This window comes from Trematomus bernacchii, unplaced genomic scaffold (genome assembly GCF_902827165.1).
Source record: "Trematomus bernacchii unplaced genomic scaffold, fTreBer1.1, whole genome shotgun sequence".
Taxonomy (NCBI): Eukaryota; Metazoa; Chordata; class Actinopteri; order Perciformes; family Nototheniidae; genus Trematomus; species Trematomus bernacchii.
The window spans coordinates 548,078-562,792 of record NW_022987588.1 but is presented as its reverse complement, the minus strand read 5'-3'; the positions used below and the strand labels follow the sequence as shown (position 1 = coordinate 562,792).

Here is a 14,715-nt window from a genome sequence, read left to right as displayed (position 1 = left end):
CTTAACATGGGTAGCCCTACAACAGGTTGCCATAGTGACATCTTGTGTGCATTGCCATTAAAGCTGAATGAGTCAGACAGTGTTGTATAAATAAAAACTGTACATGTTGTACAATTTCGGAAAAGTACGAGTACTTTACTTGATTTATTGGCTCCACTTGTTGTATATGCAAACCCCAGCCCTTTGAATTACAATACAGTTTCCAAATAGTCAACAGAAATTCAGAACATATTAGCCAGCTTTTATTTATAATCTTAAACAACAAACAATGAGATGAATTCACTCTTCAGACTCCAGCTTTCATCTGGTTGTTGGGTGGCAGGGCCTTGCCCAGGTGGATCCCCACGGTCAGTCCAAACTCCTTGGCGGCATGTTTCTCCTGGACCTCAGGCTTCAGCTGGTAACCCTTCTCCCCATCAAAGCAGTCCAAGGGAGTGAAAGCAAGTGGGTTTTCTCCCAGGAGGCCTTGCAGGCGTGTGCACCAGCCCTCCAGCATGGTACCACGTGCCTCAGAGGGAACGTGAGACGGGGCCCAGAAGATCTGAGGAGCCAGAACATGGAAGCCACAGTAGTACAGGATGCCATTCTGGAGAAAAAATAAATAAAAATGGGTGTTGATGCATACAATAAATAAGTTTCCTCTGGAACAGCTTTTTGATAATCATTCGTCAAAATAAAATACCTGCAGTGGCCAAAGAGTGACATTCATGTCTCCATTGATGCCATTTGCACTGAACATGGACTCCTGAGACCCAGTGGTGAAGGAGAGCATGGCCTTCTGGTCCTGTGGAAAAAGACAGATTTACTGTAAGTAGGGAGAGATAGCTTAACAATAAGGCAAACCTCTTGATTAGCTTTGTTACCTTGAAGATTCCCTGGCTGTAGCGCTTCTCGTGGGTGAAGGCAAAGCCCAGTGTGAGCACCCGGTCCATCCAGCCCTTCATGATGGCAGGAACAGTGAACCAGTACATGGGGAACTGAGAAGTAGGGCTTAAGGTTAGTTCATAACAGAGGCATGGCTTAAAAGAATAACACATTTTCATTCTGGCTCTACCTGAAAAATGACGAGGTCTGCCTCAGTGAGTTTGCGTTGTTCTTCAGTGATATCAGCAGTAAGCTTTCCTGCCTCCCATGCCAGTTTGGTCTCCTCCGCGTAACAGAAGTGATCTGCATTCTTAACTTTTCCTGCAGGGAAAATAAATGTTTGCAAGTCTGAAGACCAAAGCTAAACTATTTATTTTCAGTGAGGTATTTACCAGTGATGTCCTCAGCTGTAGCAGTGGCCTTAAACTTCATGGCATACAGGTCAGATACTTCTACTGTGCAGCCCTCAGCAGTTAAAACTTCCACCGCGGCGTCTTTGGCTGCAGAGTTGAACGAGCCAGAGCTCTGGTGTGCATACACAATCAACACTTTCTTGGATGCTAAATCAAGAGAGAACACATCAGAACAGAAACAGACCTATGAGATTCAACCTTAATCTGAACATGATCTATACACTCAAGCCCTCAGCAAATACAAGAACACAAAGTTAAAAACATACCCATTTTGAAGCAGGAAATTGTAAATACTGGATTTTACAATTAGACTGTGTGTTGATGGAAAGAGTGGCTCATGCTAGAGCAAAGTGAAGAAGCTGCTTTTATACTCCACACCACTCAACATACTGCCTTCTGGCTCATTTCTCACAGGTGCTGTCAATCCGCAATCAATGTCACTAACCAATCAGCTGGCATCTACCAGGACTCATCAATCTAGTATAGTCTACATGTATTCACTGAATTTTGACATTATTTTAAATGGGGAGGAACTTTTCTACCACTAAAAGCCAAGTATGTGTACGTGTTTATCCAGCTGCAGACTTAGCCAGTTTTAAACACAGGATACACTCACAATAGTACTCTTGCAAAAAAAGTGTCATTCGTGTGTGCTTTTCCCCAGTTTAGCCAACCCAGGAAGCAGAGGTGGGAGTAAGTCCTACATGTGCAAGTCATGAGCAAGTCTCAAGTCTTGACCTACAAGTATCAAGCAAGTCCCAAGTCACTGTGGTGAGAGTCAAGCAAGTCAAGTCATTGCTCAAGTCAAGCAAGTCAAGTCAAGTCATACGAAATTCTGATGAATAAACCCAGTTTCCGCATTTAAATCAGTTAAAAGACAGTGGTTATGAAAATGGATTTAACCCACACTATGATCTTCATTACATACACAGTTAATCATTTGAAATCTAATTTAGACCGATGACAATCATATTAGATTAATATTAACCCTAGAACTGCAGACAATATAGCTAGGATTTAAAACTCAGTTCATTGGGTTAATTTTGAAATGGCTTCAGTTTATCATCATAACAGATCAAAAAGTTCAGATTCATTTTACAATAAATCAAGGAATTATGCACTTCTACAAACAAAAACAACATAATTAAAACATTTAAACAAACTACTAAAAGTAGATGAACTACATTATTCAAAAGTTTACAGTAACTTCTGATAACACAGGGGAAATAAACGAGGCATCTCTTTTCCTCTCTCTCTCTCTCCCTCTCCTGACAGCACGTCAGTATCGGGGTTAGTACAAATGAATCACTTGGCGGTTCTAGTGTTCATTTACCGTTTTTTTCTTCTCTTTGTAATGCTTAATCGATTTGAAACCAAGTCTAACGTAGCTTAAACTTAACGTTAGCTTTCTAGCTAACACAACACATTCACGCTTTCTCTGTGATTTTTTTTGTAGTGACGAATGAAGTTGGATGTTGTGGTGGTCGTGTCACTGATCTTTATGCTGCAGACCCTGCATACCGCTGTTCTCTTCTTATTAGCGTCATCGACAACATAATCCTTGAATCCAAACTTGACTATTTGTGGAGTAACGCTAGCCGCTGCCATGTTAACTGACACTCCTGCGGTCTAGTGGGTTGCCAGGTTTGCGCGCCCGGCGCTATAATCACCCAATCACATTTTTCGAAAAAACTAAACGTAATATCTCACTACAAAAACAAATGCAAATATTTAATTTTAAACAGTCAAGTCCTTTCAAGTCATCTGTCTCAAGCTTAAGTCAAGTCTCAAGTCATGAATACCAAGTCAAAGTCAAGTCAAGTCTTTTATCAATGTTAGTCAAGCAAGTCTCAAGTAAAACAATATGCGACTCGAGTCTGACTCGAGTCAAGTCATGTGACTCGAGTCCCCACCTCTGCCAGGAAGAGATACAGCGTAGGTTTTTCCATGTCTCTGTTCATGCGTCTTTTAATACAGAGGCCCTGCAGATCTGAAGGATCAGAACGAGGATACTATTCTAGAGATGGGACGACAATGTGCAGAGCTACAAAAGCATTATAAGATGCATATTTTGAAAGTCAAACTCAACTTAAAGCATTAAAGTAGTTTGGTGAAGGGAGGATTAGATCAAAATCTCACAGGGTTGACAGACTAAGTGTTTAAATGAAGGGTTACAGATTAATTTTGTTAAGGGTCCTAAACACATAATTAAACTTGGGAAACTTCAATGAATAGTCAACTTGGCTCTAAGTTTAGCAATCAGTGAAATCTTTCCCTACAGGAGTTTGATGGACGTTGTGTCGCAATACTTAACATTGGTAGGCCTAAAGAAAATTGCATACAACCGGTTGCCATAGCGACATCTTGTGTGCCTTGCCATTAAAGCTGAATGAGTCAAACGACAGTGTTATATAAATAAATATACAATCGCTGAGAAGTACAAGTGCTTTACTTGATTTATTGGCTCCAATTATTGTATATGCAAACCCCAGCCATTTGAACTACAATACAGTTTCCAAGTATTCAACAGAAATTCAGCACATATTAACCAGCTTTAATTTATCATCATAAAAAAACAACAGTCAGTCACTCTTCAGACTCCAGCTTTCATCTGGTTGTTGGGTGGCAGGGCCTTGCCCAGGTGGATCCCCACGGTCAGTCCAAACTCCTTTGCGGCATGTTTCTCCTGGACCTCAGGCTTCAGCTGGTAACCCTTCTCCCCATCAAAGCAGTCCAAGGGAGTGAAAGCAAGTGGGTTTTCTCCCAGGAGGCCTTGCAGGCGCGTGCACCAGCCCTCCAGCATGGTACCACGTGCCTCAGAGGGAACGTGAGACGGGGCCCAGAAGATCTGAGGAGCCAGAACCTGGAAGCCACAGTAGTGCAGGATGCCATTCTGGAGAAAAAAAAATAAAAATGGGTGTTGATGATTACACTAAATAAGTTTCCTCTGGAACAGCTTTTTGATAATCATTAGTCTAAATAAAATACCTGCAGTGGCCAAAGAGTGACATTCATGTCTCCATTGATGCCATTTGCACTGAACATGGACTCCTGAGACCCAGTGGTGAAGGAGAGCATGGCCTTCTTGTCCTGTGGAAAAAGACAAGATATACTGTAAGTAGGGAGAGATAGCTTAACAATGAGGCAAACCTCTTGATTTGCTTTGTTACCTTGAAGATTCCCTGGCTGTAGCGCTTCTCGTGGGTGAAGGCAAAGCCCAGCGTGAGCACCCGGTCCATCCAGCCCTTCATGATGGCAGGAACAGTGAACCAGTACATGGGGAACTGAGAAGTAGGGCTTAAGGTTAGTTCATAACAGAGGCATGGCTTAAAAGAATAACACATTTTCATTCTGGCTCTACCTGAAAAATGACGAGGTCTGCCTCAGTGAGTTTGCGTTGTTCTTCAGTGATATCAGCAGTAAGCTTTCCTGCCTCCCATGCCAGTTTGGTCTCCTCCGCGTAACAGAAGTGATCTGCATTCTTAACTTTTCCTGCAGGGAAAATAAATGTTTGCAAGTCTGAAGACCAAAGCTAAACTATTTATTTTCAGTGAGGTATTTACCAGTGATGTCCTCAGCTGTAGCAGTGGCCTTAAACGTCATGGCATACAGGTCAGATACTTCTACTGTGCAGCCCTCAGCAGTTAAAACTTCCACCGCAGCGTCTTTGGCTGCAGAGTTGAACGAGCCAGAGCTCTGGTGTGCATACACAATCAACACTTTCTTGGATGCTAAAACAAGAATCAAATGAGAACACATCAGAACAGAAACAGACCTATGAGATTCAATCATTAATCTGAACATGATCTATACACTCAAGCCCTCAGCAAATACAAGAACACAAAGTTAAAAACATACCCATTTTGAAGCAGGAAATTGTAAATGCTGGATTTTACAATTAGACTGTGTGTTGATGGAAAGAGTGGCTCATGCTAGAGCAAAGTGAAGAAGCTGCTTTTATACTCCACCACCACTCAACACACTGCCTTCTGGCTCATTTCTCACAGGTGCTGTCAATCAGCAATCAAGGTCACTGACCAATCAGCTGGCATCTACCAGGACTCATCAATCTAGTATCTAATCTACTTGTATTCACTGAATTTGGGCAGCATTTCAAATAGGGAGAGGAACTCTTCTACCACTAAAAGCCAATTAAATGTACATTTTTAATCCAGCTTCAGATTTAACCAGTTTCTAACACAGGATACACTTACAATAGTACTCTTGCAAAAACATTTTCTCATTAATTTTAATGTGCTTTTTCCCCGGTTCAGCCGAAAGAGACGCAGCGTAGGTTTTTCGTGTCTCTTATGCGTCTTTTAAATACAGAGGCCCTGCAGATCTGAACGAGGATACTATTCTAGAGATGGGACACAAATGTGCAGAGCTACAAAAGCATTATACAAAGATGCATATTTTGAAAGTTATAGGCAACAAAGATCAAAGCGTAATAGTTTGGTGATGGGATTAGATCAAAATGACAGGATAGACAGAAATTAAGCGTTTGAAATGAAGGGTTACAGATTATTTTTGTCAAGTCTCCTGACCACAGAAGTTAACTTGAGAAACTTCAGTGAATAGTCAACTTGGCTCCAAGTTTAGCAATCAGTGAAATCTTTCCCTACAGGAGTTTGATGGACATTGTGTCACAATACTTAACATTGGTAGGCCTATAGAAAATGGTATACTAACCGGTTGCCATAGCGACATCTTTTGTGCATTGCCATTAAAGCTGAATGAGTCAAACGACAGTGTTATATAAATAAATGTAAAATGCTGAGAAGTACAAGTAGTGCTTTACTTGATGTATTGGCTCTAATTATTGTATATGCAAAACCCCAGCCATTTGAACTACAATACAGTTTCCAAGTATTCAACAGAAATTCAGAACATATTAACCAGCTTTTATTTATCATCATAAAAAACCAACAACAGTCATTCACTCTTCAGACTCCAGCTTTCATCTGGTTGTTGGGTGGCAGGGCCTTGCCCAGGTGGATCCCCACGGTCAGTCCAAACTCCTTGGCGGCATGTTTCTCCTGGACCTCAGGCTTCAGCTGGTAACCCTTCTCCCCATCAAAGCAGTCCAAGGGAGTGAAAGAAAGTGAGTTTTCTCCCAGGAGGCCTTGCATGCGCGTACGCCAGCCCTCCAGCATGGTACCCAGCGTGCCTCAGAGGGAACGTGAAACGGGGCCCAGAAGATCTGAGGAGCCAGGACCTGGAAGCCACAGTAGTGCAGGATGCCATTCTGGAGAAAAATAAATAAAAATGGGTGTTGATGCATACAATAAATACGTTTCCTCTGGAACAGCTTTTTGATAACATTGATCCAAATAAAAATACCTGCAGTGGCCAAAGAGTGACATTCATGTCTCCATTGATGCCATTTGCACTGAACATGGACTCCTGAGACCCAGTGGTGAAGGAGAGCATGGCCTTCTTGTCCTGTGGAAAAAGATAAGATATACCTTAAGTAGGGAGAGATAGCTTAACAATAAGGCAAACCTCTTGATTTGCTTTGTTACCTTGAAGATTCCCTGGCTGTAGCGCTTCTCGTGGGTGAAGGCAAAGCCCAGCGTGAGCACCCGGTCCATCCAGCCCTTCATGATGGCAGGAACAGTGAACCAGTACATGGGGAACTGAGAAGTAGGGCTTAAGGTTAGTTCATAACAGAGGCATGGCTTAAAAGAACACATTTTCATTCTGGCTCTACCTGAAAAATGACGAGGTCTGCCTCAGTGAGTTTGCGTTGTTCTTCAGTGATATCAGCAGTAAGCTTTCCTGCCTCCCATGCCAGTTTGGTCTCCTCCGCGTAACAGAAGTGATCTGCATTCTTAACTTTTCCTGCAGAGAAAATAAATGTTTGCAAGTCTGAAGACCAAAGCTAAACTATTTATTTTCAGTGAGGTATTTACCAGTGATGTCTTCAGCTGTAGCAGTGGCCTTAAACTTCATGGCATACAGGTCAGATACTTCTACTGTGCAGCCCTCAGCAGTTAAAACTTCCACCGCGGCGTCTTTGGCTGCAGAGTTGAACGAGCCAGAGCTCTGGTGTGCATACACAATCAACACTTTCTTGGATGCTAAAATCAAGAATCAAATTAGAACACATCAGAACAGAAACATACCTATGAGATTCAACATGAATCTGAACATGAGCTATACACTCAAGCCCTCAGCAAATACAAGAACACAAAGTTAAAAACATACCCATTTTGAAGCAGGAAATTGTAAATGCTGGATTTTACAATTAGACTGTGTGTTGATGGAAAGAGTGGCTCATGCTAGAGCAAATTGAAGAAGCTGCTTTTATACTCCACACCACTCAACACACTGCCTTCTGGCTCATTTCTCACAGGTGCTGTCAATCAGCAATCAAGGTCACTGACCAATCAGCTGGCATCTACCAGGACTCATCAATCTAGTATCTAATCTACTTGTATTCACTGAATTTTGACATTATTTAAATGGGGAAGAACTCTTCTACCACTAAAAGCCAGGTAAATACATTTTAATCCAGCTGCAGATTTAACCAGTTTCTAACACAGGATACACTTACAATAGTACTCTTGCAAAAACATTTTCTCATTCATGTTTGCTTTTTCCCCATTTTAGCCGACCCAGAAAGAGACGCAGCGTAGGTTTTTCTTTATCTCTGTTTATGCGTCTTTTAATACAGAGGCCCTGCAGATCTGAAGGATCAGAACGAGGATACTATTCCAGAGATGGGACACAAATGTGCAGAGCTACAAAAGCATTATAGGAAGATGCATATTTTGAAAGTTATAGGCAAAGATCAAAGCGTAAAAGTAGTTTGGTGAAGGGAGGATTAGATCAAAAATAACAGGGTTAACAGAAATGAAGGGTTACAGATTATTTTTGTCAAGTCTCCTGACCACAGAAGTTAACTTGAGAAACTTCAGTGAATAGTCAACTTGGCTCCAAGTTTAGCAATCAATGAAATCTTTCCCTACAGGAGTTTGATGGACGTTGTTGTCACAATACTTAACATTGGTAGGCCTATAGAAAATGGTATACTACCGGTTGCCATAGCAACATCTTGTGTGCATTGCCATTAAAAGCTGAATGAGTCAAACGACAGTGTTATATAAATAAATGTACAATGCTGAGAAGTACAAGAAGTCCTTTACTTGATTTATTGTATATGCAAACCCAGCCATTTGAACTACAATACAGTTTCCAAGTATTCAACAGAAATTCAGAACATATTAACCAGCTTTTATTTATCATCATAAAAAACCAACAACAGTCAGTCACTCTTCAGACTCCAGCTTTCATCTGGTTGTTGGGTGGCAGGGCCTTGCCCAGGTGGATCCCCACGGTCAGTCCAAACTCCTTGGCGGCATGTTTCTCCTGGACCTCAGGCTTCAGCTGGTAACCCTTCTCCCCATCAAAGCAGTCCAAGGGAGTGAAAGCAAGTGGGTTTTCTCCCAGGAGGCCTTGCAGGCGCGTGCGCCAGCCCTCCAGCATGGTACCACGTGCCTCAGAGGGAACGTGAGACGGGGCCCAGAAGATCTGAGGAGCCAGGACCTGGAAGCCACAGTAGTGAAGGATGCCATTCTGGAGAAAAAAGGGAGAATAAAATCAGTGTTGATGCATACAATAAATAAGTTCCTCTGGAACAGCTTTATGATAATCATTGATCCAAATAAAATACCTGCAGTGGCCAAAGAGTGACATTCATGTCTCCATTGATACCATTTGCACTGAACATGGACTCCTGAGACCCAGTGGTGAAGGAGAGCATGGCCTTCTTGTCCTGTGGAAAAAAGATAAGATATACTGTAAGTAGGGAGAGATAGCTTAACAATAAGGCAAAACCTCTTGATTTGCTTTGTTACCTTGAAGATTCCCTGGCTGTAGCGCTTCTCGTGGGTGAAGGCAAAGCCCAGTGTGAGCACCCGGTCCATCCAGCCCTTCATGATGGCAGGAACAGTGAACCAGTACATGGGGAACTGAGAAGTAGGGCTTAAGGTTAGTTCATAACAGAGGCATGGCTTAAAAGAATAACACATTTTCATTCTGGCTCTACCTGAAAAATGACGAGGTCAGCCTCAGTGAGTTTGCGTTGTTCTTCAGTGATATCAGCTGTAAGCTTTCCTGCCTCCCATGCCAGTTTGGTCTCCTCTCCGTAACAGAAGTGATCTGCATTCTTAACTTTTCCTGCAGGGAAAATAAATGTTTGCTGCGAGTCTGAAGACCAGTTTGAAAGCTAAACTATTTATTTTCAGTGAGGTATTTACCAGTGATGTCTTCAGCTGTAGCAGTGGCCTTAAACGTCATGGCATACAAGTCAGATACTTCTACTGTGCAGCCCTCAGCAGTTAAAACTTCCACCGCAGCGTCTTTGGCTGCAGAGTTGAACGAGCCAGAGCTCTGGTGTGCATACACAATCAACACTTTCTTGGATGCTAAAACAAGATTAAAATGAGAACACATCAGAACAGAAACATACCTATGAGATTCAACCTTAATCTGAACATGAGCTATACACTCAAGCCCTCAGCAAATACAAGAACACAAAGTTAAAAACATACCCATTTTGAAGCAGGAAATTGTAAATGCTGGATTTTACAATTAGACTATGTGTTGATGGAAAGAGTGGCTCATGCTAGAGCAAAGTGAAGAAGCTGCTTTTATACTCCACACCACTCAACACACTGCCTTCTGGCTCATTTCTCACAGGTGCTGTCAATCAGCAATCAAGGTCACTGACCAATCAGCTGGCATCTACCAGGACTCATCAATCTAGTATCTAATCTACATGTATTACTGAATTTGGGCAGCATTTCAAATAGGGGAGAGGAACTCTTCTACCACTTAAAAGCCAGGTATGGGTACATTTTTAATACAGCTGCAGATTTAACCAGTTTCTAACACTAGGATACACTTACAATAGTACTCTTCGCAAAAACATTTTCTCATTCATGTTATGTGTGCTTTTTCCCCCGGTTTAGCCGACCCAGAAAGAGACGCAGCGTAGGTTTTTAGTATCTCTTATGCGTCTTTTCATACAGAGGCCCTGCAGATCTGAAGGATCAGAACGAGGATACTATTCCAGAGATGGGACACAAATGTGCAGAACTAAAAAAGCATTGTACAAAGATGCATATTTTGAAAGTTATAGGCAACTAAGATCAAAACGTAAAAGTAGTTTGGTGAAGGGAGGATTAGATCAAAAATAACAGGGTTAACAGAAATGAAGGGTTACAGATTATTTTTGTCAAGTCTCCTGACCACAGAAGTTAACTTGAGAAACTTCAGTGAATAGTCAACTTGGCTCCAAGTTTAGCAATCAATGAAATCTTTCCCTACAGGAGTTTGATGGACGTTGTGTCACAATACTTAACATTGGTAGGCCTATAGAAAATGGTATACTACCGGTTGCCATAGCAACATCTTGTGTGCATTGCCATTAAAAGCTGAATGAGTCAAACGACAGTGTTATATAAATAAATGTACAATGCTGAGAAGTACAAGAAGTCCTTTACTTGATTTATTGTATATGCAAAACCCCAGCCATTTGAACTACAATACAGTTTCCAAGTATTCAACAGAAATTCAGAACATATTAACCAGCTTTTATTTATCATCATAAAAAACAACAGTCAGTCACTCTTCAGACTCCAGCTTTCATCTGGTTGTTGGGTGGCAGGGCCTTGCCCAGGTGGATCCCCACGGTCAGTCCAAACTCCTTGGCGGCATGTTTCTCCTGGACCTCAGGCTTCAGCTGGTAACCCTTCTCCCCATCAAAGCAGTCCAAGGGAGTGAAAGCAAGTGGGTTTTCTCCCAGGAGGCCTTGCAGGCGCGTGCACCAGCCCTCCAGCATGGTACCACGTGCCTCAGAGGGAACGTGAGACGGGGCCCAGAAGATCTGAGGAGCCAGAACCTGGAAGCCACAGTAGTGAAGGATGCCATTCTGGAGAAAAAAATAAAAATGGGTGTTGATGCAGACAATAAATAAGTTTCCTCTGGAACAGCTTTATGATAATCATTCGTCTAAATAAAATACCTGCAGTGGCCAAAGAGTGACATTCATGTCTCCATTGATGCCATTTGCACTGAACATGGACTCCTGAGACCCAGTGGTGAAGGAGAGCATGGCCTTCTTGTCCTGTGGAAAAAGATAAGATATACTGTAAGTAGGGAGAGATAGCTTAACAATGAGGCAAACCTCTTGATTTGCTTTGTTACCTTGAAGATTCCCTGGCTGTAGCGCTTCTCGTGGGTGAAGGCAAAGCCCAGCGTGAGCACCCGGTCCATCCAGCCCTTCATGATGGCAGGAACAGTGAACCAGTACATGGGGAACTGAGAAGTAGGGCTTAAGGTTAGTTCATAACAGAGGCATGGCTTAAAGAATAACACATTTTCATTCTGGCTCTACCTGAAAAATGACGAGGTCTGCCTCAGTGAGTTTGCGTTGTTCTTCAGTGATATCAGCAGTAAGCTTTCCTGCCTCCCATGCCAGTTTGGTCTCCTCCGCATAACAGAAGTGATCTGCATTCTTAACTTTTCCTGCAGGGAAAATAAATGTTTGCTGCGAGTCTGAAGACCAGTTTGAAAGCTAAACTATTTATTTTCAGTGAGGTATTTACCAGTGATGTCCTCAGCTGTAGCAGTGGCCTTAAACGTCATGGCATACAGGTCAGATACTTCTACTGTGCAGCCCTCAGCAGTTAAAACTTCCACCGCAGCGTCTTTGGCTGCAGAGTTGAACGAGCCAGAGCTCTGGTGTGCATACACAATCAACACTTTCTTGGATGCTAAAACAAGAATCAAATGAGAACACATCAGAACAGAAACAGACCTATGAGATTCAATCTTAATCTGAACATGATCTATACACTCAAGCCCTCAGCAAATACAAGAACACAAAGTTAAAAACATACCCATTTTGAAGCAGGAAATTGTAAATGCTGGATTTTACAATTAGACTGTGTGTTGATGGAAAGAGTGGCTCATGCTAGAGCAAAGTGAAGAAGCTGCTTTTATACTCCACACCACTCAACACACTGCCTTCTGGCTCATTTCTCACAGGTGCTGTCAATCAGCAATCAAGGTCACTGACCAATCAGCTGGCATCTACCAGGACTCATCAATCTAGTATCTAATCTACTTGTATTCACTGAATTTGGGCAGCATTTCAAATAGGGAGAGGAACTCTTCTACCACTAAAAGCCAATTAAATGTACATTTTTAATCCAGCTGCAGATTTAACCAGTTTCTAACACAGGATACACTTACAATAGTACTCTTGCAAAAACATTTTCTCATTAATTTTAATGTTGCTTTTTCCCCGGTTCAGCCGACCGAAAGAGACGCAGCGTAGGTTTTTCGTGATCTCTTATGCGTCTTTTAATACAGAGGCCCTGCAGATCTGAAGGATCAGAACGAGGATACTATTCTAGAGATGGGACACAAATGTGCAGAGCTACAAAAGCATTATACAAAGATGCATATTTTGAAAGTTATAGGCAACAAAGATCAAAGCGTAATAGTTTGGTGATGGGATTAGATCAAAATGACAGGATAGACAGAAATTAAGCGTTTGAAATGAAGGGTTACAGATTATTTTTGTCAAGTCTCCTGACCACAGAAGTTAACTTGAGAAACTTCAGTGAATAGTCAACTTGGCTCCAAGTTTAGCAATCAGTGAAATCTTTCCCTACAGGAGTTTGATGGACATTGTGTCACAATACTTAACATTGGTAGGCCTATAGAAAATGGTATACTACCGGTTGCCATAGCGACATCTTTTGTGCATTGCCATTAAAGCTGAATGAGTCAAACGACAGTGTTATATAAATAAATGTAAAATGCTGAGAAGTACAAGTAGTGCTTTACTTGATGTATTGGCTCTAATTATTGTATATGCAAACCCCAGCCATTTGAACTACAATACAGTTTCCAAGTATTCAACAGAAATTCAGAACATATTAACCAGCTTTTATTTATCATCATAAAAAACCAACAACAGTCATTCACTCTTCAGACTCCAGCTTTCATCTGGTTGTTGGGTGGCAGGGCCTTGCCCAGGTGGATCCCCACGGTCAGTCCAAACTCCTTGGCGGCATGTTTCTCCTGGACCTCAGGCTTCAGCTGGTAACCCTTCTCCCCATCAAAGCAGTCCAAGGGAGTGAAAGAAAGTGGGTTTTCTCCCAGGAGGCCTTGCATGCGCGTACGCCAGCCCTCCAGCATGGTACCGCGTGCCTCAGAGGGAACGTGAAACGGGGCCCAGAAGATCTGAGGAGCCAGGACCTGGAAGCCACAGTAGTGCAGGATGCCATTCTGGAGAAAAAATAAATAAAAATGGGTGTTGATGCAGACAATAAATAAGTTTCCTCTGGAACAGCTTTTTGATAAACATTGATCCAAATAAAATACCTGCAGTGGCCAAAGAGTGACATTCATGTCTCCATTGATGCCATTTGCACTGAACATGGACTCCTGAGACCCAGTGGTGAAGGAGAGCATGGCCTTCTTGTCCTGTGGAAAAAGATAAGATATACCTTAAGTAGGGAGAGATAGCTTAACAATAAGGCAAACCTCTTGATTTGCTTTGTTACCTTGAAGATTCCCTGGCTGTAGCGCTTCTCGTGGGTGAAGGCAAAGCCCAGCGTGAGCACCCGGTCCATCCAGCCCTTCATGATGGCAGGAACAGTGAACCAGTACATGGGGAACTGAGAAGTAGGGCTTAAGGTTAGTTCATAACAGAGGCATGGCTTAAAAGAACACATTTTCATTCTGGCTCTACCTGAAAAATGACGAGGTCTGCCTCAGTGAGTTTGCGTTGTTCTTCAGTGATATCAGCAGTAAGCTTTCCTGCCTCCCATGCCAGTTTGGTCTCCTCCGCATAACAGAAGTGATCTGCATTCTTAACTTTTCCTGCAGGGAAAATAAATGTTTGCAAGTCTGAAGACCAAAGCTAAACTATTTATTTTCAGTGAGGTATTTACCAGTGATGTCTTCAGCTGTAGCAGTGGCCTTAAACTTCATGGCATACAGGTCAGATACTTCTACTGTGCAGCCCTCAGCAGTTAAAACTTCCACCGCGGCGTCTTTGGCTGCAGAGTTGAACGAGCCAGAGCTCTGGTGTGCATACACAATCAACACTTTCTTGGATGCTAAATCAAGAATCAAATTAGAACACATCAGAACAGAAACATACCTATGAGATTCAACATTAATCTGAACATGATCTATACACTCAAGCCCTCAGCAAATACAAGAACACAAAGTTAAAAACATACCCATTTTGAAGCAGGAAATTGTAAATGCTGGATTTTACAATTAGACTGTGTGTTGATGGAAAGAGTGGCTCATGCTAGAGCAAAGTGAAGAAGCTGCTTTTATACTCCACACCACTCAACACACTGCCTTCTGGCTCATTTCTCACAGGTGCTGTCAATCCGCAATC

The 14,715-nt window shown here is 42.3% G+C and overlaps 5 protein-coding genes and 1 pseudogene across 5 annotated transcripts; all 6 read right to left on the bottom strand.

The window, feature by feature from the left end:
* Positions 1–220: 220 nt before the first annotated feature.
* Positions 221–1,638, bottom strand: LOC117481004 (ribosyldihydronicotinamide dehydrogenase [quinone]-like). The gene is made up of 6 exons (XM_034128434.1): positions 1,544–1,638; positions 1,257–1,424; positions 1,055–1,185; positions 864–977; positions 683–784; positions 221–586 (listed from the first exon to the last, which is right to left on the bottom strand). The coding sequence occupies exons 1-6, from the start codon at positions 1,545–1,547 to the stop codon at positions 287–289; spliced, it is 819 nt and encodes a 272-aa protein (XP_033984325.1). The 5' UTR covers positions 1,548–1,638; the 3' UTR covers positions 221–286.
* A 2,204-nt stretch (positions 1,639–3,842) lies between these two features.
* On the bottom strand, positions 3,843–5,245 carry LOC117481213 (ribosyldihydronicotinamide dehydrogenase [quinone]-like). The gene is made up of 6 exons (XM_034128822.1): positions 5,136–5,245; positions 4,841–5,008; positions 4,639–4,769; positions 4,448–4,561; positions 4,266–4,367; positions 3,843–4,170 (listed from the first exon to the last, which is right to left on the bottom strand). Exons 1-6 carry the CDS (start codon positions 5,137–5,139, stop codon positions 3,871–3,873), a joined length of 819 nt encoding a protein of 272 aa, XP_033984713.1. The 5' UTR covers positions 5,140–5,245; the 3' UTR covers positions 3,843–3,870.
* A 915-nt stretch (positions 5,246–6,160) lies between these two features.
* LOC117481038 lies at positions 6,161–7,571 on the bottom strand (annotated as a pseudogene).
* A 924-nt stretch (positions 7,572–8,495) lies between these two features.
* Positions 8,496–9,937, bottom strand: LOC117481043 (ribosyldihydronicotinamide dehydrogenase [quinone]-like). Its single transcript, XM_034128497.1, has 6 exons — positions 9,836–9,937; positions 9,542–9,709; positions 9,331–9,461; positions 9,140–9,253; positions 8,956–9,057; positions 8,496–8,858 (listed from the first exon to the last, which is right to left on the bottom strand). Exons 1-6 carry the CDS (start codon positions 9,837–9,839, stop codon positions 8,559–8,561), a joined length of 819 nt encoding a protein of 272 aa, XP_033984388.1. The 5' UTR covers positions 9,840–9,937; the 3' UTR covers positions 8,496–8,558.
* Positions 9,938–10,859: 922 nt separating this feature from the next.
* LOC117481036 (ribosyldihydronicotinamide dehydrogenase [quinone]-like) lies at positions 10,860–12,359 on the bottom strand. The gene is made up of 6 exons (XM_034128491.1): positions 12,188–12,359; positions 11,894–12,061; positions 11,683–11,813; positions 11,493–11,606; positions 11,311–11,412; positions 10,860–11,217 (listed from the first exon to the last, which is right to left on the bottom strand). The coding sequence occupies exons 1-6, from the start codon at positions 12,189–12,191 to the stop codon at positions 10,918–10,920; spliced, it is 819 nt and encodes a 272-aa protein (XP_033984382.1). The 5' UTR covers positions 12,192–12,359; the 3' UTR covers positions 10,860–10,917.
* Positions 12,360–13,223: 864 nt separating this feature from the next.
* LOC117481034 (NAD(P)H dehydrogenase [quinone] 1-like) lies at positions 13,224–14,675 on the bottom strand. The gene is made up of 6 exons (XM_034128490.1): positions 14,549–14,675; positions 14,255–14,422; positions 14,053–14,183; positions 13,865–13,978; positions 13,683–13,784; positions 13,224–13,586 (listed from the first exon to the last, which is right to left on the bottom strand). The coding sequence occupies exons 1-6, from the start codon at positions 14,550–14,552 to the stop codon at positions 13,287–13,289; spliced, it is 819 nt and encodes a 272-aa protein (XP_033984381.1). The 5' UTR covers positions 14,553–14,675; the 3' UTR covers positions 13,224–13,286.
* Between the last annotated feature and the right edge of the window lie 40 nt (positions 14,676–14,715).

What these genes read in the sequence shown, in the direction of transcription:
- LOC117481213 (XM_034128822.1), bottom strand. An exon ending in CAGACCTCGTCATTTTTCAG is followed by an intron (nt 4,562 to 4,638) that starts GTAGAGCCAGAA and finishes CCTACTTCTCAG; the next exon opens with TTCCCCATGTACTGGTTCAC. An exon ending in ACAGCCAGGGAATCTTCAAG is followed by an intron (nt 4,368 to 4,447) that starts GTAACAAAGCAA and finishes CTTTTTCCACAG; the next exon opens with GACAAGAAGGCCATGCTCTC.
- LOC117481004 (XM_034128434.1), bottom strand. An exon ending in TACAGCTGAGGACATCACTG is followed by an intron (nt 1,186 to 1,256) that starts GTAAATACCTCA and finishes TTTTCCCTGCAG; the next exon opens with GAAAAGTTAAGAATGCAGAT. An exon ending in CAGACCTCGTCATTTTTCAG is followed by an intron (nt 978 to 1,054) that starts GTAGAGCCAGAA and finishes CCTACTTCTCAG; the next exon opens with TTCCCCATGTACTGGTTCAC.
- LOC117481034 (XM_034128490.1), bottom strand. An exon ending in CAGACCTCGTCATTTTTCAG is followed by an intron (nt 13,979 to 14,052) that starts GTAGAGCCAGAA and finishes CCTACTTCTCAG; the next exon opens with TTCCCCATGTACTGGTTCAC. An exon ending in ACAGCCAGGGAATCTTCAAG is followed by an intron (nt 13,785 to 13,864) that starts GTAACAAAGCAA and finishes CTTTTTCCACAG; the next exon opens with GACAAGAAGGCCATGCTCTC.
- LOC117481036 (XM_034128491.1), bottom strand. An exon ending in TACAGCTGAGGACATCACTG is followed by an intron (nt 11,814 to 11,893) that starts GTAAATACCTCA and finishes TTTTCCCTGCAG; the next exon opens with GAAAAGTTAAGAATGCAGAT. An exon ending in CAGACCTCGTCATTTTTCAG is followed by an intron (nt 11,607 to 11,682) that starts GTAGAGCCAGAA and finishes CCTACTTCTCAG; the next exon opens with TTCCCCATGTACTGGTTCAC.
- LOC117481043 (XM_034128497.1), bottom strand. An exon ending in ACAGCCAGGGAATCTTCAAG is followed by an intron (nt 9,058 to 9,139) that starts GTAACAAAGCAA and finishes TTTTTTCCACAG; the next exon opens with GACAAGAAGGCCATGCTCTC. An exon ending in TCACTCTTTGGCCACTGCAG is followed by an intron (nt 8,859 to 8,955) that starts GTATTTTATTTG and finishes TTTTTTCTCCAG; the next exon opens with AATGGCATCCTTCACTACTG.